At 48.7% G+C, this 27,696-nt stretch overlaps 1 protein-coding gene and 1 long non-coding RNA gene across 3 annotated transcripts in view; one reads left to right on the forward strand and one right to left on the reverse strand.

Annotated features, from left to right (window-relative positions):
- Positions 1-6,001: 6,001 nt before the first annotated feature.
- Positions 6,002-17,102, reverse strand: DSTN (destrin, actin depolymerizing factor). Its single transcript, XM_068940829.1, has 4 exons — positions 16,777-17,102; positions 7,923-8,230; positions 7,599-7,675; positions 6,002-6,292 (listed from the first exon to the last, which is right to left on the reverse strand). Exons 1-4 carry the CDS (start codon positions 17,080-17,082, stop codon positions 6,183-6,185), a joined length of 801 nt encoding a protein of 266 aa, XP_068796930.1. The 5' UTR covers positions 17,083-17,102; the 3' UTR covers positions 6,002-6,182.
- Positions 17,103-17,730: 628 nt separating this feature from the next.
- Positions 17,731-27,696, forward strand: part of LOC104142929 (uncharacterized) — a 36,527-nt gene continuing 26,561 nt past the window's right edge. Inside the window, exons 1-3 of one of the 2 annotated variants that reach the window (XR_011140615.1) lie at positions 17,731-18,211; positions 18,749-19,045; positions 26,022-26,151. This is a non-coding gene — a long non-coding RNA (uncharacterized lncRNA). Of the gene's footprint in view, positions 18,212-18,748; positions 19,046-25,445; positions 25,581-26,021; positions 26,152-27,696 lie in introns of those variants that run through there. The other variant, XR_011140614.1, reaches the window with a different exon arrangement.

Raw genomic sequence — 27,696 nt, forward strand, 5'->3', positions numbered from 1 at the left:
TGAGCTTGTCCTTGCTTTATTTTTCTGGATTTATGTATTTATATGTTTGTTTGGTTTACGCTTCCAGGCTAGCTAAGTGTTTGGGATCTCTAACGAATGACCCCCCCCCCCACCCCCGTTGGGCCAGAAGTGGATCCCCTAGTCCCACCGTTCCTTCCAGTGGAGTGAAAACAGAGGGGACAGGTCTTACAGCGCTGGGAGCAAAGGGGAGACGTGTCTCCTTCGAGCCACGTGTACTTTTTGTGCTCTTAGCTGCGGCTCGGGGCGCCCTTGCTTTTGCTGCACCGCACCGGGTGGCAGGGAGGAGGCCTTGCTGGAGGAACGTAGGCTGGAGAGGACGTGTCTGTCCGAGCGCGTCGCCCGGCAGAGGGAGTACGACACCCGCCGCGGCCTGTAGCAGTCCCTGCCTGCCGCCGGCTTCGTGGGAGCCACGTTTAGGGTTCCCCTCCCCTGCAATTTGTCCCTGCCCATGCGACGTGGTGGGCCTTGCTTGCGGCTGGCTTCTCCAGCAGTCAGCTCTTGCCTTCTTGTGGCTTTTTTTTTTTTTTTTTTAAAGCGTGTTTCTTAGGAAGTAGCAGAAGCCACGTGACTGCTTGGTGTCCATCTCCCCACAAGAAAGCGGCCAAGCCTGATGCTGACATCAGCTGGGCTGGAGAGCAGGGAAGGAGGCCCCCCCCCCCCGAAACGCTCAGGTCCTCCAGGGTTTGTGAAGAGCAAGGGTCAGGAAGAGGTTGAAAGACTCCAGAGCAAGTGCCTGGATGGTGCCTTGCACTGCTTGGGTTGAGCCTGCTGCAGCACCAGCTGCTTCCCTTTAGGAAACCTGCAAAAATGCTACAGGGGTGTGTTGTTTTTTTTTTTTTTTGGGGGGGGGGGTGCCAGCTCTTCCAGCTGTTTTTGGCTGTGATGGAGATGGCACAGCAGGTATTAGCAGGGACACACACCCCTTGTATTGGGGCTGTGCCCCATCTTTGACCAGGAGAGACAAGGTGCACAGCTGAGCACCCCCATCCAAAGGCACATTGGATGCCTTGGGTTTAGGCAGCCTTTTAGCTGGAGTTCACCAGCTCTTTGTGACTCGAGGGGGTGGCAAGGGCTGTTTCGCCCCCAGCTTGAAGTCCAGGCATGAGACATCTCTGAGCCCATCAACACTCATTGCAGAAATGGCTCCTGTGCTTTCAGCAGGGCGGTGGGGAGCTGCAGAGAGGTGGCGTAACACAGAGGGTTGGCTAGTCTTGCAGGGCTTCCCCTCAGTTGCCACTGTCTGTCCAGCCTGTGTTTCCTTGTAGGCTGGGAACGGGACCGGTGGGTGTCTGGACACGTGGCTGTGCTGGCTGGAGAAAGCCCTGCCCCCCCCCCCCCCAAAAAAAAAAAAACCCTCCTGCTTGCTCCCAGCCCCACAGCTGTGTTTCACCAAAACCTTGTGCCCAGGGATGGTGGTGCCAGACAACAGGTCCCTGGGATCAGGGCATCTCCCACTCCTTGTATCAGGTGGTGGCTGGGCAAAATTGGGGTCTGCAAGCTCATGTCATGGGAAAATTGAGTCCTAGGAGTCCTCTGATGAGCACAACGGCGAGCTGGTTGTGCATAATGTGATGGGACATGCTAAGTAGGCTTGGGCCTCTGCTGATACTCGGCTTTTGGGCTGTAGACTTTGGGCTTTTAACGGTCCCCCGGAGGGAAGTAACTCTTGGATTTACCAGGATCGCAAAAAACCCAGTGTGTGTAGTGCTGGGCTGCTGAGAGAGTTGGGGTGGCCGGCCCTTTCCAGAAGCAGTTCATGGGACATCCCCCAGAGTAACAGGCACAAAGAAGTGATGAAATCCTTTGGTTTTTCTCACTTTGTTCTTTTGCAACAGTGATTTCCTTTATTGTGAGTGTTTTTGCAGAACAGACCAAAAATAATCAAGTGCTAACACGAGAGCAGTAACAAAAGCCCCCCCCCCCCACCCCCCCAAAACACATAGCCACCAGGAAGGGAGCGGGCAGCATCAGGAGTACGTGGCAGGGCCAGCTGGGTGAGCTTGTATGGGGGCTTCAAAAGCTGCACGAGAGAGCACAGTTGGCATCCTTAACATATGGGGCATGACACCCTTCCAGGACATCTCCTAGTTGGCTATTTTAGGGAGGGGGGGCTGCTCTTGTTAAGATGATGATGAAAACAAGTCTCATTGGAGAAAGATGTTACAACCCCAAGGGGTCTTGCAGCCAGGTGCTTTTTAAAGATCCAACAACCTCCCAGCTATGGTAATTTCACACGGGAGCCCTGGATCCTTCTGCTGATTTCAGTCATGGCCAGCGCTACCTTTTCAACCTGGATAGATGGGATTAGTCACAGTTTAGGCAGTCAAGCTCACCTTTGAGCAGCTAAAAATTGCTGTTACCTCATGCGCTGCTTGCACTCAGGGCTGAATTAGCAGGCTCCATCTCCCCATCCTCTTCCTCCCCCCAGTTTCCCAGTAATGGACAAAAAAAGGCTTTTGCTTGAAGGGGGTCTCCACTAGCTTTGCTCCTGCTGCAGCCAAGCTTATGCTACTCGTGCAAGGCTGTGGCCCAGGTCCAAGCTGCAGCCATCACCCCAAACTGGCACCCCTTCCTCTCACCTGGGGACGGGGAAGGCTCCCTTCTTTGTTCCTCCACCTTGTAGCTGGGCCAGGTCACGCGCCAGCTGGATTTGCTCGGCGCCACTAGGCTGGAGCGAGGAGGCTCTTGGTGCAGGGAGGACTCCTTTGTCGCACTGGCACCCGGTGCCTGTCACAGCGACTCACTCCTGCAGCGCTGCCTGGTGCGGCTTGGTCTGTGCCAGGGAACTGCAGCTATCTCAGCCTAACAAAGGCAGCCTGCTTCAGCAGACGTTGCACGGAGCCGCTGCCTTCGCTTCCCCACTCCGCTTCCCTGAAGGCAGGCGGTCAGGATCTTGAAAATTTTGCTTAGCTAAAGATTAGATGCCTAAGGGCCATTTTTTTGGATGCAGTGCTGGAACCCAAATAAATTGCTGTGCAGCGTCGTTCAGTCAGCGTATCTACTGGCCTTACTACGCTTCTCAGTTGCAGGTCATTTCTTTTGATGGCGGGACTCCTCTCCTTTGGAAGAAGTAGCCCTGAATCACTTCACTTTCTTCTTGTTCATGCAGCCCTGTTAGAAAGTAAGCCGTCTCCCCAGCAAGTGGCCCTGCCCTAAGAAACGTCCCTTGTGCTGCGGCTCATTGCTTGTCTTGCCTTTTCAAAAGGTCAGGATGATTTGGGAAAAACTTTAACTGAGAGGATTTGAAATAGTCTCAGGAGAAAACACCTTTCTGTCCTTTTCATCCCCTCCAACTTCAGAAAGGCAAAGGACAGGGGGAGATGGTAAAGTTTGGCCCGCTGACACCCTGAGGTGGACAAATCTGAAGCATCACGGCTCACGTGTGCGGGCTAACAGCTACTGCCAGCACTGGCATCCAGGACTACTCTTTCAGAGAGACTCTGAGGATCCTAAAAGCAGCCAAAGCCACTTAGATCAGCTGTAGCTGGGAGAGACTACACCCAACCAAGGCCCAAAGGGTCTGCATCTGCCTCTCACTGAGACCTCACATTCCTCAAAGTACCAGGACCAGGGCACTTTGCACCTCAGTCTCTAATCTTAGGGGCTTTCAAGTTGTGGGAATGCCATCCTACTTTCCAGATCCGACTTTCTTCCCCCTTTGTGGGGTCTCCTCTTTTCTCATCTCTCTCTCAGTTTTCTACCCAAGAAAATAAATCCTAGGCAGAAGTCCACCATGACTTCCCTCAGGCTGGTTTTCTCTGCAGAGATGCCTGCAGCCTGGAGGCTCTATCTCTCAGTTGAATCCTGGCTGGGAGTTCCCTGTTTGTTAGGCAGCACCACTCCCACTGTGTCACTGGGTCTGGTTTTCTTATCTGAACCTGGACTTTAGACAGATACCAGTGCTGCAGACACCTAAGCAAGGAGGAGCTTTTTATGGGGATGATTATCCACTTGGGTGAGTTCAGAGCCGATTAAACATATGCTAAAGGCACCTGCAGAAACCGTCTGACTCCTTTTCTCAAAATCAAAAAGCTTCACTCTGGTAGATCTCTCAGTATTAGAAAACCTTGTGCTTTCAACCCCGTGACCTCCGTGGGTGCCAAGTTAGAGCCAGCAGTCAATGCTTGCCATTGATTAAAAGTTTCAGCTATGAGTACAGCCAGAGAAGGCTCATGCTGAATTAGGGGATGGACCATTATTTCCCTGGTCCCACAGATAAAACAGTGCAGTGCACTGCTCTGCTTCAGCAGGCCGAGGATGCAGCCTTCGGAGGAGACGCGTGGACAGTCCATCTGCCTGTCCCTGCACATCTGGCAAAAGCTTGCAATCCAAGGGCAGACTGTAATTGCATGGGTTTTGCTGGGCTGGCTCCGAAAAGCTCCCTCAGGTCTTGTAGGGAAAGCAGCACAAGATAACTGACACATGCTGGATCTTTCCTCGTTAGATTGTAAATACAAGATGCTTCCTAGGAAGCTCCCCTCCCCCTGGAAATCTGAGTCTGAAGCCGAAAAGGAAGAGACCATGTGCTGTCAGGGAGGTAGAGCCTGCAGTAGGCTGGCATTCTCCTGGCTGTTAATGGGGTGCAAGGCCAAAGAGGGTATTATTACACCACGCAGACAAACGAACATGCTTTCTGCCTGCTCTCCCCAACTCCATCAGCTCTTCTTTCCAGGCTGTTTCCCCAATCCTTTCGCACCCTGAAGTGGGAAAGGTCAGCAGCTGCAAAAGGCATACCAGCTTCCTGAGCGCTTGCCTCGGGCAGGGCACTGCTTTGTTCTGCCCTGCAGAGCTGGCCCCACCATCCCCTGCAGGAGGATTAATACAGAAGTTGGAGAGGAATCAGTCACTGACCCAGGGGAGGGAAACCCCATTTATTTAGGCTATTAGAATTTGGCACGCACAGAACATATCACAGTAACGCACTGGAGGCTAAGGGTTTTTTTTTTTTTTTTTTTCTACAGACATACAGGAAAACTCTATGCAACTCCCATGTACAGATTACACAAAAGGAAACAGCTTTAATCAATCATTGGTGAACCATGGAAGCTTTTAAGATCTCTGTAGCTGGCACAAGAATGTTCTCTGCCCCCCATACAAAAGGCATTTCAGATCAAACCTTTAGTAGGTGATATTTCCATGCATTTCTACAGAATTAAAGAAGCTAACAGACAAAAAGCCCAGATCAAGCCATATTAATCAGACCGGTTGGTTCTTCTAAGTTAAATCAACAGTAATTACGGACAAATGGACCAAGTGACCAAAGACTGGGGCTGAGAACACCACTTACAAGAGTTTCAAGTGGCTCCTTCTCATTGTACTACACATAACTGGAGAGTTCTGAAGTAAGAGTCTGCATTCGTCAAAGCCTCGGAAACATCCAATCTGCTAGTAAGTGTGTATTAGTGAAACTAAGGTAGTTCTAAAATTAGACTATTTGGACAGAAAAGCGATTTTTATAGAATCATTCAGGCCGGAAGGGACCTCAAGACACTTCATAGTAAGAAAATTGCACCTGTAGAACAAGTGAATTTCTAGATATTACTACACCACAATGAGGTTTATGAGAGAGTGGATTAGGACTACTTCTCCAGAAGTGTGTGCCCATTTGTATCTTTATTTTAACTTCACGATTAACCTATATTAATACTGCTCTGCAACTGCAATTGCTAAGTATTTAACCCAGTTTCGGTGCCAACAGGTTGCTTTAACATGACTTTAACTACCGTTTTTAAATTTTGTTTTAAACAGTTACAAGGGAAGGTTTCTAAGTTTGGCAGTTTGGCCAGTAGCCTCAAAAAAATTGTCTAAGGTTTTTTGTTACAATTTAGAACAAAAAGGATAGGAACCAGATTGCTCTCTCCCACCCTTTCATCCCATATCATACTGCAACACTGGACCAAAACTTTTTGAGACCTTTAGTGTTAATCCGTCAGGGACAGTATTGGGCTGGACAACCAATGCAAATATTAATACACCAAGATAAATCCTTAGACTTGATTTATTTAGGGTCATTTGTACATACGAGCTACATCTCCAAAATCTACTTTATTCTACAAGACAGCTTCCCTACAGTTAGTGAAACCCTTGCCTAGAATGGTTGCTTTACATAACTGATATATTAAAACATGGAATGCTTGTAGAGTTGTGGCACTGTATGACATCTACACAGGACTTCCTTCAAAAGCTACGACTAGGGAGCCTCCTAGCTTCTCAGCAATACAAGCTCGGTTGAGGTCCTCTGGCCCATTTGCTTGGCATTCATGCTTTATGCCTAAAAAAGATGCACAACACTCAATAATGCAGTATTTCAATATGCCAGTAATCAATCAAAAACAACCATACTTGGTAGTAATATTAGAACAGGCAGTTTGGTCGTTCAAGCAAGCAAGCTCTGCCTTATCTCAGAAGGCATAAGGAATAGGGATATTCTTTTCCTTTGATACGTCACAGGAGAAGTCTGACTGCACAACTAAGGCACAAATATCAATGTAGAATTATCAAGAAGAAAGTTTCCACTACATCAACACTCAGATTTTTAGGCTTTTTATTCCAAGCTAATTTGTGAGTGAACCTGTCTCACTTCTAGTCCTACCCTGGATAGGGCAGCTGAGGGAGCTAAACACAAGCAATAAGATGGCTGACTCTGTTCCTGTCTCTGGAAAGATGGGTGAAAGGATGAAAGTGGGAACTCGGTGTGCAGAGACTAGAAAGACTTTGCTGGTATAAGGAATTAACAGTTTTGAAGGTGGGGAGGGGAATCCAACCCAACCTTGCCTTCTGTGGAGAAAAGCAGGAAAAGCACAGGATTTTTTTTCCACCTTCCATATGTGCAGTACACAACAGTATACCGGACTAGTTCCAATCCATTGGTGAGTTGTCTTGTGAAGGCTGTCTGGTGCTGCTGCACACTGCTCTTGTCTTTCTGCCACTTCAAAACTTTGCACTACTGCAAGCCCAAAGGAACTGAAGGGGTCAATACTATCTGGTTATGAGCCATTTTGATGACTTATTCCGAACAAAATTCCTCAATGCTGCAGCAAGGTGTTTATTCCTTGGTTAACAGGGAGCTTTGCTTCTACACTGGGAGGTGAAATCTATATTGCAGTGAATAAGCAGAACTGCATCAAGTCAACTTTTAAATATTACAGCACAGCGAGTTTACAAGATTGTGCGTTTCAACAGCTGAAGGGCTGAAAGTCCTCTGCTAGAGAGGCAGCTCTTAAAATTCAGTTCAGTGTTAAGAACATTATGGTTTCTAAGCTGTATGGCACAGATGTGCTGCACTGTTCTGTGCCGCAGTGGCTTCACACATTGCAAAGCCTGCTCTTGTCCTAGGATACAGGTCTGAGCACAGTTCTAGCGCCTGTAAAATTTAGTCAAACCCTATAGCCTCCACTTATTTTAGAGAGCTTACTTTAGCTCTGTCACACGGCATTTCAGCTATGAAGTTCTCATCTGTTAGCAGCTTTTTTTTTTCCTTTTTTTTTTTTAAAAGCCAATTAACCAACAGTCAGGTCTTACTGTGCAAGCATTCTAAGGCACATGGCACAGACAGAAGCCTTAGCTGTATTACGTACCTTGAAACTTCTTTTTGATTGCATCCTTGGAGCTTGCGTAGATCATCTTACTTTTGAGAGGTGCCTGTTCTGGTGCCCTAGTGGGGTAAATCAAAGAGAGAGCAATTAATGACATCATTATCTAGCACGGACAGAAGCAGTATCCTACTGACTATGGACAAGTGAAAAGTCTCCTGGCTGCAACTCAGAATTCAGACATAAGGCTATCATGATTGCTGACTGTTTCTGCCATCTTGCAGGCCTGGGCAATACAAACGCTCGTAGACCTCATCTACAATCCTTGGACTTCGTGCTATAAATAAGTAAGTTGAAAACACGGCTTACCACAAGAAAAACATCAGCTCTTCTTTTTTGGATTCCTTGGTCTCAAAGCTTGCATCATACAAGGCATAACGGCAATCCTTCTCGGGAAGCATCTGCACAAAGTGCTTGAAAGGGTCGGTAACTGTCACACCGACATCTCCCACTAGAATCTCTTTGCCTTCTTCCACAATAATGCACTTTTTGTCTGGACTGAGGCAGAAGATGACAGCCTTCTTCCTCTTCTTAATTTCCTCAGGTGTGGAGCACTTCCGCACTTTCATATCATAGAAGATACGGCATACCTCATCAGCAACTTGTACTCCAGATGCCTGCAGAGACAAAACAGCAAAGACCTTTAGGGCTACCACTGCACATTTTCACAACTGCATTACTGTACTGCCTTAAATCTGAGGCTAGAAGACAAGCGATACTGGCAATAGTTACCAATGGCTTGCGTGTGACATCAGAAAAGGCTGCAGGCCCTCCTATTCCGGGCTAAGTTAAGAGTCTGGAGCCTTGAAGCTGGCCACAGCCAGCTGCCAAATCAAAATGATTCTGAAGGCACAGTCCTACTTACACTGGAACACTATTTTGGGGTAGTTTTACATGCATACCTCCCACTGTCCTGAAGATTCAGCTGTGGCAGATCCTTTGGCATTGCAACAGCGTAGTTTTGTTAGCCATCTCAGGATGGCTAGATATCTGTTAGGTCTGCAACGATCATTTCTGTACAAAGTGTCCTATTTGTTTCTAGCATGCTTGCTATCAGATTTTGGAAAATACATAAAACATGGCCAAATTCCATGCTTGTCACACGTATTTGATTTAGAAATCAAAAGTGATGTAGCGGGGTAGTGGGATGCACAGTTTTCAGCTGTGAATAAGCCAACCTTTACAAGTTGCTCTTTTTTAGAAGCTGCTTTTTTTTTTTTTTCTCCTTTGGAAGTCTGAGGGGAAATTACTTAGTGACACACTCCTGTGTTAGCTGCAATAGGAGGTGCAGACGCAGCATTATGGATCTAATCTTAAAAGCAACTGCACAGATTAAAGAGGACAAGTCCTAGCAAGAATGACAAGAGGTTGAACCGTATTTTCAGTTTGCTGCTTTTTGGGAAGGTTGAAGGAAAATAGAGGTGGCAGGGTAGAGGCACTCAGATATCTAAGCTTTATTCTCAGAGTGCAGCAAAGCTCGAGAGCTTAAAGGCTGCTGTGTAATAGGGGAACGCTGCAAATACAGGAGCCACACTGACAAGTAGAGAATGCTAGAACAGCAGCGTGCCTAGACAGTAGAAAGCAAACTGAAACCTGTCCAACAGTCATCTATACCTGTTCAAAATGCTGCATGCAGCGTAAACAGTGCAACCTCTTTCTAATACTGCTTCTTCCCCCTACTGCTTTTGGGGCTTCCAGATTCAAGTGACATTATCCTCAGACTGGCAATTCATATCTCAAAAGGAAAGCCACCCTCCTCCCTCTGTGTAAATGGTCACACGTCACTGTTATAAGCACAGTCAGAATGACTAAACAGTCAGGTAAAGCCAGTGTGCGAGATCCCAACTGAAAGAGACTAAAGGTTGTTCTTCGTTTAGCTTTCCTTTAAGCTCAGCCCCAAAACATCTGCTCTACAGATTCATTTGCCTGGGACATTATCCCTTGTTTGGAGTGAAAAATGTTTTAAAGAAACAGCACAGTTCAGCTGCAGAATCAGGGAAGGCAGTGATGAAGGTGAACTGCTTAGTGCTAACTTCCAAATGCCTGTCCTTGAGATGTGGTTATTGACTTGGACCGCTATTTGACGTATTTTTTAAAGCCTCAACCAACCGCTACCATGCACTATTATGAAAGAGGACCTCAGGTGAGCCCAGATCCTTTTTTTCTACCAACAGCTCTCCTTCTGTAGCTTCCAATAGCTGGCATAGTTTTGCTAACCCAATGAAGGCAGGTCCAGGGCTGTTCCAAGCACATAGCTGGCATATGCAGACACAAACGGCAGAATCTATTATCATGGAGTCTGCCCTGATTTTGCACAACCAGCACTTGGGAGATTTAGATGTCAATCTCATACAGTAGTGAGTCTGAGACAGAAGCTTTTTTCCAGTGTGAAAGAGTAGTGCTCTTTAAAGGTTTACTCAAATACAAAAGAGCCTTCCCTTCGAGGTTTACAATGCACGGCTTGTCTATTAAGGATAATCTACCTAGAATTCCTCTGCATTTACTTTGGGGTAGAAGCACACACACAGAACAGGGAATAAGTCACTGTGCCTCAGCTGCTTGGCAGGCAGCCACCCTTCTGCCTATCTTCTATAAGGCAAGGCAAGTAAGTGGAGAATGCTTGGTGTTTGCACTTTTACTTGAATTTATCCTGGAATAAGCTAAGCGACTCATTCCTACGTTCACCTCTTCCACACAGAGGGACTGCACTTTGTCACAGTGTGACAAAGTACATTATATTCCTTAAGAATAAAGGTTTCTTCCCTCCAGTCTCTGAACCCCTGCAGTTGGTGTTAAGAGCGCTTTAGGAAGACTAAATATCTAAGGTCGCCCTAGAGTGGAGTGACTAATGCTGTTGCATCATTCACTAAGGACAAATCCACAAGTGAATGCAGGACAATTCTTTTCCCCTGAGGTTTGTCTTGTAGCTAATGACATCTCAGCAGCTGACAACAGATATAGTCATGCCTGCATACATCCATCCACATCCATTTATACACCAGTATATAAATGTGCGAGAAGTTTTAAGATTTCAAATAGTAAACAATTAGAAAGACTGAACTATCTGGGGAAAGAGGAGCCTAGTAATCCTATGAAAGCAGTTAATGCCACCTAGCTCTGCCTTTATCGATTCTTGATCTTCGCTCCAGGATCACAACAACTTCTCTGCACCAATTCCTGTTATCAACAACTTACTTCTCTTACTCTGAAAAAAAGAGGTTAATACTTCGCAGAGAGTTTGAAAGCAGCAGCAGCAACGGAGCTGCAAGTTGATGCAAACTGTGCAGCCAAAAACATATACTTGTGCTGTTGCAGAGCCAGAAACACATCTCCAAGTTGGGAGACAACTTGTTTCCTTATAAAGGAATTGAACACTGCTGGCAAGTTGGTTCAAATTCCAAAAATGTTGAGAGTACTCAGTCTGGAAACTCAAATTCACTGTTAATCTGCAGCAGATAACTGGGACTGACCAGAAGGAGGAAGAACAACACTCAAAACAGAATTCTTATTTTTCAAAGTAAGAGGCTGTTACTAGCTACTCCTTTTCACAGCTGCTGCACAGCCCCTGGATTTATTACACCAGCTGATACCAGCAGCTATTATACTGCAAGGAACAACGCAGATTTGTTTTGTCCTACCTAGCTGAGAAAACCCTATAGCTGTGTCTCAATATGGGTTGAAATGCACCCAGAAATGAAACAGGTCGGAAACCTACTGCTCTAGCTTCTTAACACTTTTAACCTGCGCTCACAATGTAACTAACTGCTTCCAAAAAGAAGATACGCTTCTGTAACTTTAGGGCTTCCTCTCCAAGCCTCCCAGTGCATTTGTACCAGCCAGAATGGCAGAATAGCTTTGTAAACATTCTTTAAAAAGGAAAAAAACCCCAAACCCTAGGCAGATTTTGTTGCAATTTAATTGCATTCATTCAGGGTAGGGCTGTTAAGGGCACTGGAATAAGGAGAAATGCTACACTTATAAGTACATGTTTTCAGTCTGCATTTTAACCATGTCTCTGCTGATTTGTCCAGAAGAATAGCTAAGTGAGATGCCTCCACCCCGCCAGTAATGACAGAATAAATGTGCATTTGTTACTCTGCATTTTTTCTTTGGCCCAATATTGTGCTGCTCAGAAGATTCAATACAGTACATTCATTATTATCTTGTGCATTTTGGCTTGAATACTGCAGGGCTAAGACAGAGTTAGCTTGGTTCTGTTCCACGTTCAGTACTAAAGCAGTTACCCAAATCTGGTCTACAGATATGGGTGGCTGTTCACTGAGCAGCGTATGTTACATGTACTCAAAGGATCCAAGACCAAAAGTTGATTACTTTTTGATGCAGGGGACAAACTGACCCTGCAACACGGACAGCACCAGTTCTCAGGATACAGCTGCAAAGAACCAGCCACAGTCAGGTAGCCAAACTCTTTCTGTCGCTGGTTCAGGGTCTTAACTAAGGTGCCTGTTAAACTAACTGAAGAAAGGAAGCGGCAAGGAGGCAAGCCACCTAATTAGCAGAGGGAAAAATGAAGAGGCAGTTCAGGATATTCAGGGAGACTGTAGGTCTGCTCTGAGGGAGTTCAGCAGCAAAAATCAGTTCTTCCCCAAAACTTCCTGCAGCTATTGCAAAGGCGGTGTATCTGTGGGCTGTATGGAGTTGTAAATTTTTTTTGGATCACTCGTACCAGCACCTGCTTTGTATTTTCATACGGGCTGCTGCAGGCACATGAGGTAACGGTTGCATTAGATGCCTTGTCAGCACGCACTGCAGTAACACAGCACTTCTTACTCCTTTCACAAAGCCCTGATGTTCCTGCCTTAAGGGCAAAGCAATGCAGCAGCCTTGTGAGAGCAGAACGCCATCCCTAATCTCACAATGCAAAGAGAGCGCTTTCTGGCCGGCAGTCTTCCAACTGCAGTAGCTGTCTCCATTAACAGCTTCCAATATCTTGCCCTCATCACCAACTACTCCAGAACTGAAATTTAATCTAAATGGGACCTTTGAGGAAGGGGAAGGTTGCAGAATAACTCAAGCTTTCTCCCCCCTCCCCAAGTCCCTGCATACAGAGAGCAAGTTCAACACTGAGGAAGATGACAGATGCCTGACAGACTGGATCTGTAGCAAGCCTGCATTCCAATGCAACTCCGGCATTGGGAAACTGGCCTCGCGCTTTGTTAGGCAGCGCTGTGAACTCAGTATTCTCCTCCAGTATTTAAGCTATCTTAGCAAAAAAGTCTTTGTTCTCTCTGTAAGACAGCCAAGGAGGTTTTAAATCAGTGACTTTGTCTCAAGACAAGTCCAAAGGACTGAATTTGCCTTTAAATGTTGACAATTTTACAGCGTAGGTTCTCTTCCTTGTCATTAGAGCCTAAAAGCCCTTCACAGTGATGTCTGTTATCTACAGAAACATTTTCAAGAATGAGTTTTTGACTTTTATTTAGGAACCATACATGCACACATTGTATGCATCAGTGTAGACTATCCTCAGCCACTCGAGAACAAACTTTTGCTTCTTGGAAAAATATCGATTTTTCCAGAATTTGACACCAAGAATATATTCCTCAAGTATTCCCGGTTTAACTGTTTGCTAGTCAAATTACCAGCATAGACGTCGCTCACAGTTTTGTCAGCAAATACCACATTCCCCCTAGGCCTGGCGTACCCTCCTCTTCATCTCTTTTCAAAGTGCTGCCGCCACCCCTTCCTCGTGCTGCCAGGACCGTTTGTGTAACCACGTGGCATTTCCATCCGGCCCAGTGATGTGTCATAGGACATCTCTGTGACAAACATTTTTTTCAGTTAAAACCATTACCATGCAACTGTTCTGGGACAGTACCCTCACCAAAGCTGTCCCTTATGTTGCCATGCAATATCCCGGGACACCACTAGCACTGAGATTTTGGAGAACGAAGCCAAGTCGGCTCCAAAAGCAGCTGATAGCTGAGCAGAGAGGGCCATATAGTCTGGCTGCAGCTAACTGACTGAGAGATTATACCAAATTAGACCTCAAAAGGTTACAGCTAAAACGTGCAATGGCCTACAACTTGACTGAAGATGTGGGGGGGGGGTTAAAAAAAAAAATCTAAGGATCTTCAACATTGCTTTGCTTTGCATCTGTACCAGAGTACTCAAGAAAACCCATTTATCACTCCCACTTTATTGAGTGGGGAAGGGGGCAACATACAGAGCAACTAATTTAATTTCTCCCCAAAGGCCAGCACCACTTTGGGAACACCACTGATCTCCTAAGTCCCAACAGGCCTATTTCCTCTGCTACCTACTGCTGGATAGTTTAGACACCCACTTTTATACCAGGCAGTCTATGCTGCTGAAAAAAGCCCAAGCTTTGATTCAGATCTGTAGCATGAAAGGAAACATTAACTGCCTTTTTACTGCCTGTTGTGTAAGAGGCCATTATTTACACACCATAAAACAGCAAAAAGTACAGAGTTATTTGCATATCACTTGTAGGCAGATCTTGCCAGTTGGACTGAAGTGTTTTATTTTGCATTATTTGGCCTCTTTTATTGGAGGGGAGGGGGGGATCACAAGTCTATTCAGCTTTTTTGTTCCTGCCCCCCCCCCCCAAATCATCAACTAGACAAGAACAGAGGAGGAAAAGAACAACTAAAAAAAGCAGAGAAAAAAATCTCTTCTGAATTCCTTGAGGTGCTTCCTCAGCTTTCAGCCAAATAGGAAACCATCATCTTTTCTCAGCTCTCAGGAAGATCATTTCTGATGATTATTAAGGTAGGTAACGTACACAATGCCCACAAAGAAAGGCAATCCCAGCAACACTTTTGAAAAAACAGGAAGCGTGGTAGCTAGCTAGCAGCAGGGCAGAAGGTTTGAGCAGGACCCGTTCCTGTGCTGAAACTCACATTTAGAAAGCGATATGGGTGCAAGCTGGCACGCGACAGAACTCTTACAGGAATGCAAAGCTTCTTAGAAACACGTTCAGCACAGAAAGGCGCTATTATGAGCCCAAGAATCAGTAAGAATCTCCTGGTGGTCCTCCATAACTCAAAGCTCATCCTTAAAAAGAGCCTTTGAAAGCTTTCTTTGGGCATCCTAAAGGGTTGTTACCAAGGTATCTTTCTCTTGGAGATAGCTGCAAATACAGAACAGATGGGCAAGCGAAGGCTCAGAGCAGCTTTAGATGCAAGTGCTGGCTGTTTGTGGTCTCTGCAGTATGAGATCTGAGGTCAGCCCTTGCTTCCCACAGGAGCTTCTTGATAGTGATATTCTGACAGGGCAAGTGGGAACACGTCAGAAACACCCACACTACCAATAGTCAGGAGGCTGTAATCTTGTATATGAGGCATATGTACCTTGCAATTACACAGATTTGGGAATGGCAGCAACTAACAACCAAGAAAAAAAAAATAATAAAAGCAGAAGATCCAATGCTCTTTTGCTTCAGAATTATGCCCTCCTGCTGGCATTACTGCACTTTGCCAGAAGGCCTGCACTCTTTGCCTAAAAGCAGGTTTATTTGCTATAACAGAAGCATCTTAAAAAAAGATGCTTTTCCAAAAAGGGAATCACTATGAAAAATACTAGTCTTGACTGACTAGGGAATTGTCTTGTTCTGAAGCAAGATGAAGCCTGACACATTCAATAGTCATTCTCAACTAGGTGTGCATACTGCAGAGGTGGTAGCTAGCTTGTTCAGACAAGCCTATTTCAAACAAGAGCTGCAAGCCTTGTCAGAATTTTAGTAGCTTCGCCTGCAGCTTCCATTAGCTGTGTTCCATGCTGCAGATGAATCCCAGAGATGCTTTTTTTTTTTTTTTTTTTAAAAGGAAGAAAGATTAGTAGTACATCTTGTCAGCTGGTTCTGTGCAGTATAGAAGTTACCTGTATGTAGGCTTAAACACGTAACCCTTCTACTAAAGGCAACAGACCTAGCAGAGTATGTTAAAACGCACAAATGTTTGTTGCCAGGCAAGCGTCTGTGCGTGGCTCAAGCAAAAAAGGGACAGCTGCTATAACCGCGTGCGCTAATTCAAGTGAATTTGTCAATCCGGGGAGTCGGAGTTAAATAAAGGTGCAAACGTGTAGCCTAGGCAATCCAACTGCAGAAAAGGAACGATACTGAAGCATAATGGCTGGCGGGTCTATTCCGTCCCGTTTATTAAAGGAGCCCTTTGCCGTTTTTTTCCCCTTTCTCTCTCTTTTTTTTTTTTTTTTTTTTTTTTGGAAGGCCAGTGTGTGCATCCAGTACGTTTTTTTACCGTTTCTCGGCTTCCAGCATTGCTACCTTGCAAGGGCACAAGCAGAAAGGCCCCGCAAACGCTCGCGAGAGGGGGCCCCCCCGAACGGCCGCCCTCAGGACGCGCTTGCCCACACCGGCCTTTCCCTTCCGTCGATGCTGCTTCTCACCCTTTCGTCGGCTACGCGCATCGGCTGACGCCGGCCGGGCCGCAGGGGCGCCTGCGACCAGCGCCGCCGAGTCACGGCCCGCCCGCGCCGCCCGTTTCTAGGCCAGGCCCGAAACCCCGTCAGGGAAGATGGCTCCGGGCCGGCCGCGCCGCCGTTCCCCTCCCGGTCCCCGGCGGAAGCTCCCATCCCCCCACGCGCAGCTTCACCGGGGGGGGGGGGGGGAGAGAGGGAGGGCACCGCCGCACCGCCGCCCCCCCCCCCACCACCCAGCTTGGCCGCGCCCTGCGGCACGGGGAGGGGCCGCGCATCGCCCGGCGGCGGAGCCCGCCCCGCTCTTCCCGCCTTTGCTCGCTCAGCTTCTCCCCCTGCCGCCGCCCCCCCCCCCCCGCCAAATTGGACGCGTCCGCCCCTAGCGCTCACGCGCGGAGCGCACCATCGCCTCATCACGGGGAAGGCGGAGGGGGCGCGGACGGTTCCATAGCCGCCCCCCCCCCCGGAGGTAGTGGGGGGAAGGGAAGACAAGGAACATTCCACCGCCTCGTGGCGGCGCGGGGGGGGGGGGGAGAAGGAGGCGCAGTCCCCGCCGTAGCGTTCAGAGGCGGGCGGAGCGGGCCGGGCTCTGCGGCCGCTGCGCGCGGGGACGTCGGCGGTACCAACCGCCCCCCCCCACCCTTCCCCAGGGATGGGGGAGGGGAAGGTACCGGACGGTGCCCCCCCCCCCTCAATCCGTCCATCCGTCCGTCCCCCAGCGCCCCGCCGGCGCCCGGCTCCCTACCATGGTGTCAGCGAGGCGCGGCTGGCGGCGGAGCGCGGTGCGGCGGCGGCGGCAGCTGCTCCCCCTCGGATGCTGGGCGCGGCGCGGGCTCCGACAGCAGGAAGAGAAGTGGCGAGGGCGCGAGCCGGGCGGAAACGCTGCCGACGTCACGGCCGGCCGTGCCCGGAGGAGGAAGCGGTTGCTATGGCAGGAACCCTGCGTGGCAACGCCCCCTCCCCTCCGGCTGCGCGCGCGCGCGTACCCGCTGCCCCTCGCACCGTGCCGGCCTGCCCGCGGCGGGGGCGGGGGGAGAGAGAGCCGGCGCATCCGTCCAATCACACAGCGAGCCGCCGGGTGATTGATGGGGAGGCCACGCGCCGGCCAGCCAATGGCGTCGGCTCCCCTCCGCGGCGGGGTGGTGCTACCTGCCCCAAAGGCGTTGGGGGGGGAGAGGGAGGGAGGCAGCGGCGGTTGGGGCAGTCAGGAGGGGGCGGGGGTGAAGGGGGCGGTTTGAGGGGGAGCAGTTGGGGGGCGGCCGAGGCCGGTGGTGGCCAGGGGGGGGCAGTTGGGGGGCGGCCGAGGCCGTGGTGGCCGGGGGGGGGCAGTTGGGGGGCGGCCGAGGCCGGTGGTGGCCGGGGGGGAAGGCAGTTGGGGGGCGGCCGAGGCCGGTGGTGGCCGGGGGGGAAGGCAGTTGGGGGGCGGCCGAGGCCGGTGGTGGCCGGGGGGGAAGGCAGTTGGGGGGCGGCCGAGGCCGGTGGTGGCCGGGGGGAGGCAGTTGGGGGGCGGCCGAGGCCGGTGGTGGCCGGGGGGGGGGCAGTTGGGGGGCGGCCGAGGCCGGTGGTGGCCGGGGGGAGGCAGTTGGGGGGCGGCCGAGGCCGGTGGTGGCCGGGGGGGGGGCAGTTGGGGGGCGGCCGAGGCCGGTGGTGGCCGGGGAGGCAGTTGGGGGGGGCCGGAGGGGAACGTATGCGTGTGGGGACTGAGAGGAGACGGGGGTGGCGGATCAGAAGAGCTGGTGAGGAGGAAGTGGGTTGTTCTGGGTTTTTCCCCCCCCCCCTCTCCTTTGTGCTTTTTTTTTTTTTTTCTTTTTTTCTCAATACCTACTTTGGTGCGATCTCAGTCAGCCGCTGCTGATTGGCCCCGGCCGGGCGCTTTGGCTGCGCGCTGCGGAAACGCTGCGCGGTTCTGCCCGGCGGTGGCGGCGGTGCTGCTGCTGCTCGGCCCAGGCAGAGCGGCCTCTGTTTCAGGTGGCCGCACCGACGAGAGACTTGTCTTGCAGAGCAAGCTGAGCGCTGGGGAAAGGCTGCTGCTCCGTATTCACTGCAGCAAATCTAAAACGCTAGGGAAAAAGATGACTTCCTCGACGTTTCTGGGCAGTGCAGATTGGGCTTTCCCTGTAATCCGGCCACCATCTGGTTACAGAAGCATCTACTTATGTTAAAAAACAAAACAAAAAAGTGTAAGCACTTAAATTTCATTACTGGAGCTTGATTGCAACTGCGTTCCTGGTTTAAGTTGTCAGGAATTAACAAGCAAAGAGCTTCTACCCCTATTGCTCTTCTGTGCTATTAAAGGTGTGAGCCATGCCTTAACAGTTTTCACCTGTGTCATTGGGATTATGGGTGTGATTTGCTGCATGTCCCAATAGATGCCTTTCTAGGGACTCTCTTATGCCCGTTCGCATTAGATACAGGTTCCTGGAAGATCATTTATGCTGATATTGAAAAAGCATTTTTAGGCTGGTAGGCTCTTTCATTGGGTAGCTTGCGCTGGCAAGGGGTCCCTTTTGTAAGAGCATTTGCATCAGATTTCCTGTTGAAATTAGCAGAAGGTCTAATGGTATCACTGTTAGACTTAAGTTGGAGCGGGTGGGTAGTTCCTCCCTAGGTTAAGTATATCAGAAAAGAGCGTAGGAACACTTACATTTGGACTAAAGCTGTAACTGACTTTGGAAATAAGAATTGATTTATGGATACGTTGTATTTTTAACATACAGTTCCAGAAGAAGTCAGATAAAAAGCCTCTGTAATAGGAAAGCTTCAGTCCTACAAATGCATTTCTCCCAACAAACTGCTCTGTCTGTCTGCTGTGACTGCTAGCCTGGAGAAGGTGAAAGCCAAGCTCACCTGCAGTGAGAGCGTGCTGTGTGTCTGGGAGAGAAAATCAGGACACACACTGCTTGGCCATCGGAGCCTTTTTGCCAAGTATCGTAGCAGACCTTAATTCCAGTTTGAGGAATGAGATAACTGGGACCTGGTCACCAAAGCAGCTGTGCTTTTTAGTATCAGTTGATGTAAGTATTGTGTCTGTTATTGGTCCACATTTGCTCTTAATAAAGTGGTTTTTCCGTGACAGAGGAATATAGAAATAAGACGTCCAGGGGAGGAGAGGAAGGGATGATGTGAGGCCATGAGAACAGGACTGAGGCTGTTCTATGTTGTATACTTATAAGGGAAAATGAGTTGAAATTGGCCTGTTGGCTCAGTCTGTTTCAAGAGGTCTTGCTGCGTGTTTGAAAGCATTGCAACGGGCTGAGAAGGCATCTAACCAGTTAAAGGAACCTCAACAAGGAAGAGCTTGAGAGAGGACAGGAACTCCTTCATCAGTATTGTAAGGGAAATCTCTCCCACTTTTTTTCCTGCCTTTTGTGAAAGCCATTTTTGCTGTGGGAAGGGCATGTTATGGGAACAGTGATGGCCTTCTGAAACGTTACATGCCCGAAAAGACAAAATAGCATAGTCCAGTGAGGCATGAGCACGGTGGCCATCGTGTTTTGGAGAAGCTAGAGGTAGGACTTGCATCCTGAGATGTACTGGCAAACGCTTGGCTTATGGTGGTACCAGTCTGCTGTATCTTAGGACTTGACAGACTCTTTTATTTGTGGTACCACCACAGGCACTGGCAGCTGCCTACCGTTGCCTGCTGATGATTAGCTGTATGTACGATATGGCTTGGGAACTCCTATCCTAAGTAAATCCTGTGCTGCTTCTAGAGAGTAGGGGAGTCCGATTTTCCAGGCCTGTGCTGCTCCACTGGCTGAACAGCTTGTTCCTCATGTGCCTATGAACTGAAGCGTTCCCCAGAATTTCTGCCGCACTGTGGTTCCCCTTATAGATGGACTTGCAGCAGCATCCCTGTAAGGCAGCTAAATAGCTGTCATCTCAGTGCCTGAACTGAGGGGGAAAAATCCCTATTTTGGGTGGGCACGGGGAAATTTTGGTGCTTATTTTTAATAGGCCTGCTTTTATCCGTCCTGCCCTTGTCATGGGACAGGGACCTGAGGTAGAGATGAGGAAGTTGTGCCTTGTGGCTTATTGCCACGCTGATGCTATCCTGCTCATGGCTTAGTGCTCCATTAATGTGCATCCTGTTATGGCCAACCTTTGTGACAGTGTATGACTGAGCAAGGTTAAGGCTTCCAGGAGTTAAGACTTCCCCTTTAGCCTCCAGGATTTGAATGCAGTATGAAGTTGTTAAAGGGACCGAGTTATGAAGAAAAAATGAAGACAGTAGGTTGCTGCAGCAGTGTGAAAATGGCATTTTTGACAAGATTTCCTGCCTTTAGACGCTAAGTAAGCTTTGTCCTTTTGTCCCAGTGTTAATGTTGTGAATAATCTATGCTGAAAGCTCAAGGTGGACCTTTGAACAAACCATCTCAAAACGTGAATCCCCTCTAACTTCCCCACCCTCTCTTAAGGCAAACAGCTTTTGCAATTAATTCAAAACTTCCCTCCAAAAAATCCTCCCCCCGGCCATGAGCGAGCCTGAGAAATTTCAGAGATCTTATAGCCAACGGGGACTGCTTTGGCTCCAGCCTGAAGCACTGGCATGAATGCCAGCCGCTGAGCTTCTGTTAAATGAAGGACCATTTCAAAACCCAGTATGGCCCATATAAAAAGTCCCCTGTGGACTCCAGCTTCCGAAAGACAAAGATGAATACATCCACCTCGCTGACTTTCTAGCGTTTGAGATGGCGACTTCTTGCTTACTTTATATGCCTCAGCTATGTGAACTCCCCCTCCTGTCCTCCAAGCTACTGACTCATTTCCTCCTGTAAAACCTTCCTTTTTTAGCCTTTCGCTCTCAAGTATTTGGTGGCTGTTCTGAGCTGCCTGTTCCTTGCCTTACTTAGGCAAATTTCTACACAACAGCCCTGCAAGCCATGCTTTTGCACTGTGGAAATGAGGGTTTTTTCCAATACTTTCAGTTCTTAAGGGCAATTGTAGATATTGACTGTGCTCCTAGGCAAAATTGCTTGTTTGCTGTTGGAAATCAGGGAGGCAGACAATTGGCAAAGCAGCTGGTGAGCCGAGACTGCTGTTGCTTATGCTAATTGCTGTTGTCTCCCCCGTTAGCCCTGCGCTTCCCCATCTGTCTGTATCCACCTGCTCTCTTTTCATACGCTTTCACACAGATCTCACAGTTCACCACTCTTACTAGGAGAACAGGGACCACAAAGACTCCTCTTTGGTTTGACCCCCCCCACACACACACACACAACCGCAGAGCACGCAAACAGCAGGATCAGGCCTTACTTTCTGTGCTCTCTCATGCAGTGAAGAAACAAGTCATATCCTGTTGTGTGAGGCCTAAAACCGTGGGGACTCTGAACTTCGGTCACGACAGACGGATGCTACTGTAACCTGACTAGCTGTCTGGGCCTGAAATTCAGGAGTTTATTTTTCTTCGAGCTTATGGAATATTGGCGCTGAGCGCTCGGTGTTGCAAGGCTCAGCAGAGATAATTTTAGACAGGAACAGAAAGTCTCTGTAAACCTTGCAGCCGTAACTGTTTCACTGACAGAAGGGCAGTGATGAGAAGCGGTGCATTGCTGTAACTTTCAGCCGAGTAGATGAACTAGAATCAAAATTTGCAGGGAAATTGCCTTTCAGTTAATCTCCCAGACTGCAGTGATGGTCCATTCCTTTTCCGAGGAGGTGGTGTGGCCTAGCAGACAGCGATCAGGAGCCAAGAGTCCTGATTCTCTTCCAGACCCCCTACCCTGGCCCGTGGGGTGATGCTGGGCAAGCTGTTTGACCTCCTTGCCTTAGTTTCCTATTTGTGAAACGTGAACTGCCTTTTCTATATGTTTACTGCCTCTTCTGTAATTTGTGATCTAGGAGAGTTCAGAGCTGAATGTTGCTTAGAAATACATGCTATTTTTACAGTAATGAAAAGCTTGTCCTAGTTTGCTAGAGATGAATGTTGGAACTAGTTCTTTTTAATTTGTTCGTGACTTCCACTGTTGCTGCAGGTTGCAGTTCGTTTAATTTCCATATAGTAAAACCTCTGCAAGCTATGACAACTGGATCAAAATCTTCCCCTGCGCGCTGGTGCAAATCCTGACTTAACTTTATCAACCACATCAGAATTATTCTGGAGCGAGTGTGATGGGGAAGGTAGCTTGATGCTTGGTTACTCCTGAGACGTTTTTACCAGTAGAAGGACAAAGGAAACAAGAAGGCAGTTCAGGAATGGAACGGCCCCGTGTTAATTTAGAAATGCAAGAAGTTGATCAAGCTGATCTCCTGGGTGTTTGCTGTTGTTGCCATTAGAGCAAGGCCTGTCCTAACTACTCTGTATGATAAGAATGGAATGCATCTTGCCCCAGCATCAGCTAGCCACCACTCAGCTCTCACTTAAATCCTCAAAATAGGCAACGAACAATACTTAAAATGGTGTGTTGGCTTCCCTGCATATAAGTGAGTTGCATCTTGAATGCCCCTCGGTGTGAGAAGGGAAGCTAGTGGTGAGCGTACTGAGGACTTGAACTTCTCTTAACCAGTGGGTAGGGCTTCAAAGAGTATCTCTCACCGTGTTATCTGAATGCTTTGTGATGTTTAGTGTGGTTACGCTCCTGAGCTCTTCCTGTAAGACATGGCTGTGTTCTCAACTCCCTGTACAGAGGGGCAGGGCTGAGCTGTGGGAGGTTGCATGACTCCAGCCCCTGGCAGGAAACCTGCAGTAAGCCTGACCAGAGTCTTCAGTGCCATTACAGGGCAACACCCTAACCTTTAGGCTGTTTCTTCCCTGGGCATGTAAGATACAGCGTTATCCTGTCGAATGCTGCGTGGCTGCAAGAATTTCTTTGGGAATAAGCACTTGCAGCTGACGTGGGCTTTGTTCCAGGTGTGGAGGTGGTTGCTGCTGACATCTATCTGCAATGTCATTGTTAATTTTTTTTCCTGACTACATTAACCCCCACTACTCTCACACTGTGACCCAGACAGAAGGTTGTAGCAGGTTGTTTGTTATGATAGCGTTTGCAGTCAGCTGTATCAGAATAACGAAGAAACCTCTTGGTGGTGCGTTGCTTCAGCAAGGCAGCTGTTTCTGGATCGGGAACTCCAGGCCTGTTTGTGTTTATCAGGGCTGAGACCACTTGTTGAACCTGTTCAGGTTTAGCTCTCAGGAATGGGGGGGAGCTTGGCTCTTTTTACTGGGGTGGTTAAAATCAGGAGTTTATTATAAGCAGGCCTTCTAAAAATAAGATTAGATGGCATGTGAATTAGCTGCATCACACGTATCACCAATTGTGCAAGGTGCTGTACAGGCGTAGACTGGAAAATCCCCACCCTAATCTGCTTACTGTCTAACCATAAGATAAAAAACACATGGGGTAATGAAAAAGGAAGCAACAAGACCATATTAGTCAGCATGATGGGTAGTTAAGTTCATCACCAGGAGCCTGATAGCCAGGAAGGTCTTAGGGAAGATTTGCTGGAGGTAACGAAGGTTTCTTTCAAAACCGTCCAAAGATAATGAGAGAACACTGAATATAATTTCCGGGAATATCTTTGTTTTATGAGAATTTATGAGAACTTTGTTCTGAGAATTTAAGAATTTAAGGCTGTTATGGGAGGTCTGTGGTGCAAAGGCAGGTTTGGAGGGGTAAGCACCCCTTTCCCAAGCACAGCACTGGCAAGAAGCCATAGTCTGCACAGCACTGCCCATATCTGTCAAGCGCAACAGGAGGGAGAGCAGCAGGACAAGGCTCGTGCCTGCAGCCTGGGACTAGATGGGTAAGGAGAGTGTCTCTGTAAGGAGAGTGGAAATGTAACCAAACTTAAGGGCTATGAGAGCTGGCTGTGCCAGCAGCATTCTGGATGGGTGCTAGGGAGAACAGGCAAGCTAGATTGTGCATTTTTCTATTTATTTATTTATTTTTGCCTTCCAATATACCAGGTAGTCTAAAAAAGGATGTGGCTTTCCTGGTGAACCTGCCTTATACATACGTAGACAGCACTCCTACTGCTTCTGCCACGTGGACTATGCAAGGCAAGAGGGTGTTTGTCAGACGAGTAGAAGGAAGTTGCAGATAAAGACTTGAAAAGAGGAGGGTCTAGCAGTGTTTCCTGCAAGAGTGCAGGCAGATTGCAGCCACAGCTGCCATCGAGGGGAAAGCTCTGACTGTATCCCTGAGCACTCTTGTATCTGTTGTGGGCATGATCAGTCAGCAGGATGTGGTCTTTATGCATAGATCAAGGGTGGCTCAGTGGCTATTGCTCTGCTAGTCGTCTGAGCTGATAATTGGCTCACCATGGGCTATTTATTCCTGCTGTGGTTGGTCTTGTCCAAGAGAGTGGCCGTGGGGAAGTCTCCCATGATGTTACTCCACTGACAAATGCAGTAGCGCTAGCTAGCATCCCTCTCCCCCAGTGCCATCTTTAGTCACTGGGATCTAAGCCTGGATCTGTGATGGTGGGCCATACTCGGTGTGCCAGTTCTCCTCTGGCATGCTGGTTGGAGAAAAGCCAGCTGGACTGATGGGATGAACTGGTTTGGTAATCTTACGTGTTTCCAGTCTTCAGCAACCAACGGTGGCCTTCCGAGCCTTTGCATTGCCAGAGTAGTGCAACACAGATATCTTGATGGATAGCCACCATCAAGACTGCTGTAGGTGGGTGCTGGCAAGGAGCATGACTGTAGCAGCATTTCAGAAAGAGGCCAGAAAGCATAGGTTGCCAGTCAGTGTTATATGGACTGGATCTGGCCTGGCAGAGCAACTCTCTCTTCTGCAGCCCACCCTGCGATCTTTCCCCAGGGTCCTGCAGCTTCCCCTCATTCCTATGGCTGAATGTAACTAAAACACAATTCTTGGACTGTGTTCTCCGGTCAGATTCCCCATCACAGAAATCTTTCTCCCAACAGACAGTCCTTCACTCTCACAGTACCCAAAGAGATATTTCTGACTGTTGTTCCAGCCCCATGAGTCTCACGCTCAGGCAGGTGGTTGTTTTACCCTCCTCTCCCAGTTCCCAAACCTCTCAGTCCCGGGTTCAAAGTCAGCATCATGCCCGTTCTGGGAAGAAATAGCCTGCAGCTTTGGGATCACCTGCTGGGGAGGCCAGGGTCCTGAGGCAAAGCAAAGCTGTTGTTTCTCTCTCGATGCCATTTTGAGGGCAGCACATCAAATCCCAGCGGGGAGCAGGAGAGCAGAGGATACAGGGCCTGCTACAGAGGCCTGGCCTTTTTCCGAAAACCAGGCAAGCTTTCTGCCAGTGCCTGAAGGCAGGGCACCATCTTGTGGCATGAAAGGAGTTTGTCTGCATGTCTGTAGAAGAGCAGTCCCGATTTTTCTCCGCTAGGTAGAGCCTGGTAGTTTCTGACCTTTTTTTCTTGCAGCCCTGCTTGTCTTCCGGGGCTTTAACGCCCTCCGCGACTTTCCCTACCTGCCCGAAGTACTTGTTTCTCCCCAAGTGCTGAGACCGCCGCTTGCAGTGAGGCTTGCGTTGACAAACTTGGCCAGCTCCGTGTTGTTCTCGTGCTGGGAGGGTTACAGAGCTGCACATGGAATTGCCCCAGGACAGGGTCTGTTAGGCCCTCAGGTATGACAAGTCCACTCACAATAAAGCCATAGCTGGTCAAATCCGAGGACTGTCTAGCCTAATATCATGTTCCTGACATCAGATCCCTAGAGAAGGACAGAAGAAGGCAACAAACAGGCAGTAAGACACCTGCTAGATAGTCTGCTAGGCTCCAGCGTGCAGGGAGGAATGTCTTGAGCTAAACATAACGCATCTGCTTTGAATAGCCTTCAGTGAATTCCTTCCTGAATTTGGCTAGGCACCATTTGAACCTATGAAGACTGCTAGCGTTTGCTACACCTTGCAGAAGGGCAGTGGGGCAAGAGGCTTCTGCCCTGGGCCAGGAGGTGGGGACAGCTCTCAGAAGTCGCGTAGACATCATTCAGCTGTGTGCTGAGGCTTGAGACTCAGAGCACAGGCCAGAAAGGACTTGCAGTATGACACTGCTGTCTCTCCTTCCAGGACCGTTGGAGGGCCAACAGATATGTGAGCCTGCTGCTCCCATTTGCCAGGCCTGTGCGTCTGGATTGTGGATATGCTGATCCCCAAGCAAGGAGGAGCAATGGTGTAGAGCTGAGAACCAGCTGTCAAGGTGGGCCTTAAAGTGAGCCTTATATGTGAACCATCCATATGAGCTGGGGTGCCATCTGGCTCCTCCAGATCCCCAGAGACCCCAACAGTTCAGGACCCACTGGCCACTTGAGCTTGACTGTCCCCTAAGAAGGCAGTGGCAAAAATCAGAGAAAAGCAGAAGTCCGTTGTGTGAAAATCATGGCGATCTGAGGCTGCCTCTTACCCAAATTCTCCTGTTGTTTGGCTGTATCTTGTTCCTGTTGGGGGTCTGGTGAAAACTGGAGGGTGATGACTGATGCACTTTTCCCCTCCAGATGCTTAGCTGGCAGGTTACACAGCTGCTGATGTCCCTCCAAGCAGACCAGTTTCCCTCTCGCTTCCTAGTCATGTTACTTTTGGCTTCCCGTGAGACACGCCATCAGCTTTCTTGTTCTCTGACTAGTGTCGTCTTGGTTTCCTGGAGCAACGTTGTCCCCCATTTTTCTACTGAGCCATGAGGAGCAGGCTGCAAACTGGGGGTAGTGCCAGGCTCAGAAATGGGCACCCCTGCACTGAAAAGCTTCTTGTCCAGTGTTGAGGTCTGACTGTACTCATGAGAGAAGTGCTTTGGTTGGATCTGCTTTAGGAGAGGGCAGCATAGGTCTGGTTTTCAGTTATACTCTTGAGTCTTTCATGTGAGTAGGGCAAAGCAGTGGGGTCACTGGAAATCCATCTTTGCAAGCTCACATTTTGCCACCAGAGAGCTCCCATCCCTCACACCAGTCTGAAGGTGAGGAAATATTGGCCAACATGGAAAAATAGCTCTGTGAAGGCTAACTTGAGGGGCCCTCTATCCCCACCACGTCCCGGTGCCCATAGCGAGGGCCAGAGTCTGTGGTGTTTGCTCTGTTTGTCTTTTTTTTTTTCCCCTTCTTGTAAAGCTTCGATGAGTTTTGCTCCTTCCTTACAGACTTCTTATGAAAAGGGGACTATTTTAGGCTCAAAATGCAGTGAGTAGGTGGAAATCTGGTGGCAGCAATGCAGTCACACTCTCTCTGTAATGGTTTGGATAGTCTTGCTGATAGGGTACCAGGGCTTCATAGGGTTTGCCTGAAGCACATCCTCGCTGTTAGTAGTCCTATAGAAGAACCTGGCACTTTTATTTGCATCTGAGACCTATGCTTCTAAGAGCAGTGTTGGCATAAGCAGTATGTTTAGGTTTGTACTTATTTTGGTTTGTAATCACTGCTGATCATTTTTCTTTTTGATTTTTTGGGTTGAAGCGTTAACTCCCTTGGGCATCCTAATTCTAACCTTTTTCATCTGCTCTCCTCCCTACCAATGTCTGGCTCCTGTCCCAACTCTTACTCAGCAATTTCATCCATGCATATTCCTTTCTCCCTGTCTCTGCTTTGTAGAGGAGACCGGTCTTCCACAGTTGGAGGAAAACGTGGACAATTGGTTTAGTTCATTAAATGGCTTATATGTGAAAATGATAATTGAAACATTAGTCCTGGATGATCAGTATGAATGCTACAATGCATCTGGAAAGTAACTGTGCTCCCTTCTTTATGGGCCAGTGTTT

Source organism: Struthio camelus, chromosome 3 (assembly GCF_040807025.1).
Source record: "Struthio camelus isolate bStrCam1 chromosome 3, bStrCam1.hap1, whole genome shotgun sequence".
In the NCBI taxonomy this organism is placed as follows: Eukaryota; Metazoa; Chordata; class Aves; order Struthioniformes; family Struthionidae; genus Struthio; species Struthio camelus.

Bases quoted from the DNA above. Each gene is read 5' to 3' on its own strand.
- DSTN (XM_068940829.1), bottom strand. From the start codon at position 17,082: ATGCGCCGGCTCTCTCTCCCCCCGCCCCCGCCGCGGGCAGGCCGGCAC. The intron at 8,231-16,776 runs GTAGGGAGCCGG...TTGTCTCTGCAG, and splicing joins CGCGCCTCGCTGACACCATG to GCATCTGGAGTACAAGTTGC. The intron at 7,676-7,922 runs GTAAGCCGTGTT...TTACCCCACTAG, and splicing joins GAGCTGATGTTTTTCTTGTG to GGCACCAGAACAGGCACCTC.